The sequence below is a fragment of the Rhagoletis pomonella genome, unplaced genomic scaffold (assembly GCF_013731165.1).
Source record: "Rhagoletis pomonella isolate Grant_MI unplaced genomic scaffold, Rhpom_1.0 Rhpom_scaffold_11757, whole genome shotgun sequence".
Taxonomy (NCBI): Eukaryota; Metazoa; Arthropoda; class Insecta; order Diptera; family Tephritidae; genus Rhagoletis; species Rhagoletis pomonella.
Genome location: NW_023470287.1, coordinates 2,857 through 4,357, shown reverse-complemented (window position 1 = coordinate 4,357; position 1,501 = coordinate 2,857). Strand labels below are relative to the sequence as shown.

The following is a 1,501-nucleotide window of genomic DNA, read 5'->3' as shown; positions in this document are numbered from 1 at the left end:
CTGGATTGTTCAAACTTGTCATTGGAGTGGAAAAATTGGAAACGTGAGTTTTTAGTTTACATGATCGCGAAAGATAAAAATTTACAGCCGGAATCAACAAAAATAGCTACGTTTCTTTGGCTTATTGGTACAAAAGGTGCCAATATCTACAATACGTTGTTTCCAAATGACGGGTCACATTCATTGTTGGGGACATTCACAGCACAACGTATGATACCGGCTACGGACACCGAAGCTGAACATGGAGTGACTGAAATAAAGCAACGATCGTTGGAAGAGGTTTTGCAAGCATTCGACAATCATTGTCTACCACAGAAGAATGTGACAATGGAATCATACAAGTTTAACAACATGAGTCAAAAGGAGCGCCAACCGTTCAATGAGTTTTTAACGGAACTTCGTGTCCAACTTGAAAGATGTGAATACAACTGCATATGTGGAGCATCGTATGAAAATCGAATGCTGCGAGATCGCATCATTACTGGAGTTTGTGATAGGAAGCTGCAGCTGAAATTGCTTGATAGGCGCGATGAAAATCTTGAAAGAGTGGTGGAAATGTGCAAAACATTTGAATCAGTAAACGCGAATAAAGACATTTTGGCATCAAAGCAATCAATTTCAGCAGTAGCATCAATAGCAAGCAAAGAAAAGGACGAAGTAAACGCAATAAACGTAACAAATCGGCGTTTTTGTTTTAATTGTGGTGGTGACTGGAATTCGGATCACAAGAGCAAATGTCCAGCAAGAGAATTCATGTGTTCATGCGGGAAGAAAGGTCATTTTCGTCGAATGTGTCGTAAAAAGGCAAACAAATCGGAAGCAGGTAAACAGGAATCAAAACCAAATGGAAGGCAACGGGTCGATACTGTTCGCTAGGACGAATTGTCAGGTAACACAATGGAAAAACACTTTAAATTAAGATCCATACTTAGTGTTAAAAATAATATTTTTAGAGTAAACTCAGTGGGAAAACATGTAAAACGCTGGACGAAAGCCTACCTAGTAGGAAATAGGGAAGTTGAATTCAAAATTGATACGGGAGCGGACGTTAACTGCATTCCATTAAAAAATAGTTAAAGCAATGAATTTAAAAATGAGCACTGAACGAAAAGACTTGTGTGTATTTGATTACAGCAATAAACAAATCAGAATTTATGGTATTGTTAAAATTGAACTATTTGATTTAAAAGATCTCAGAGAAAAGGTAGAATTTATAGTTGTTGATGATTCATTTGAACCGATACTTGGGCTTGAGACATGCATTAGGTTAGAATTGATTAGAAGAGTGGATGTTGACTCAGTGAGGCTTCCAAATGAACAAGATAAGTTTGTAAATGAGAACAGTGATGTATTCACTGGGCTTGGGAAAATACCAGGGAAAATTACTTTATATTTGGATGAAAATGCAAAGCCGGTTGTGCATTATAGAAAGCGCTTTCCGGATTCAATAGTTAAAAAACTTAAGCCAAAACTTGATGACATGGTGAGGAGTGGAATAATT

General features: G+C 37.4%; 1 protein-coding gene across 1 annotated transcript in view; it reads left to right on the top strand.

The window, feature by feature from the left end:
* LOC118756707 overlaps positions 1-1,150 on the top strand; it is a gene marked incomplete in the record, with an annotated part of 1,773 nt that extends 623 nt beyond the window's left edge. The window contains 2 exon segments of the mRNA XM_036491455.1: positions 1-889; positions 954-1,150. Of these exon segments, the coding sequence (XP_036347348.1) occupies positions 1-876 (876 nt within the window).
* Positions 1,151-1,501: the final 351 nt, after the last annotated feature.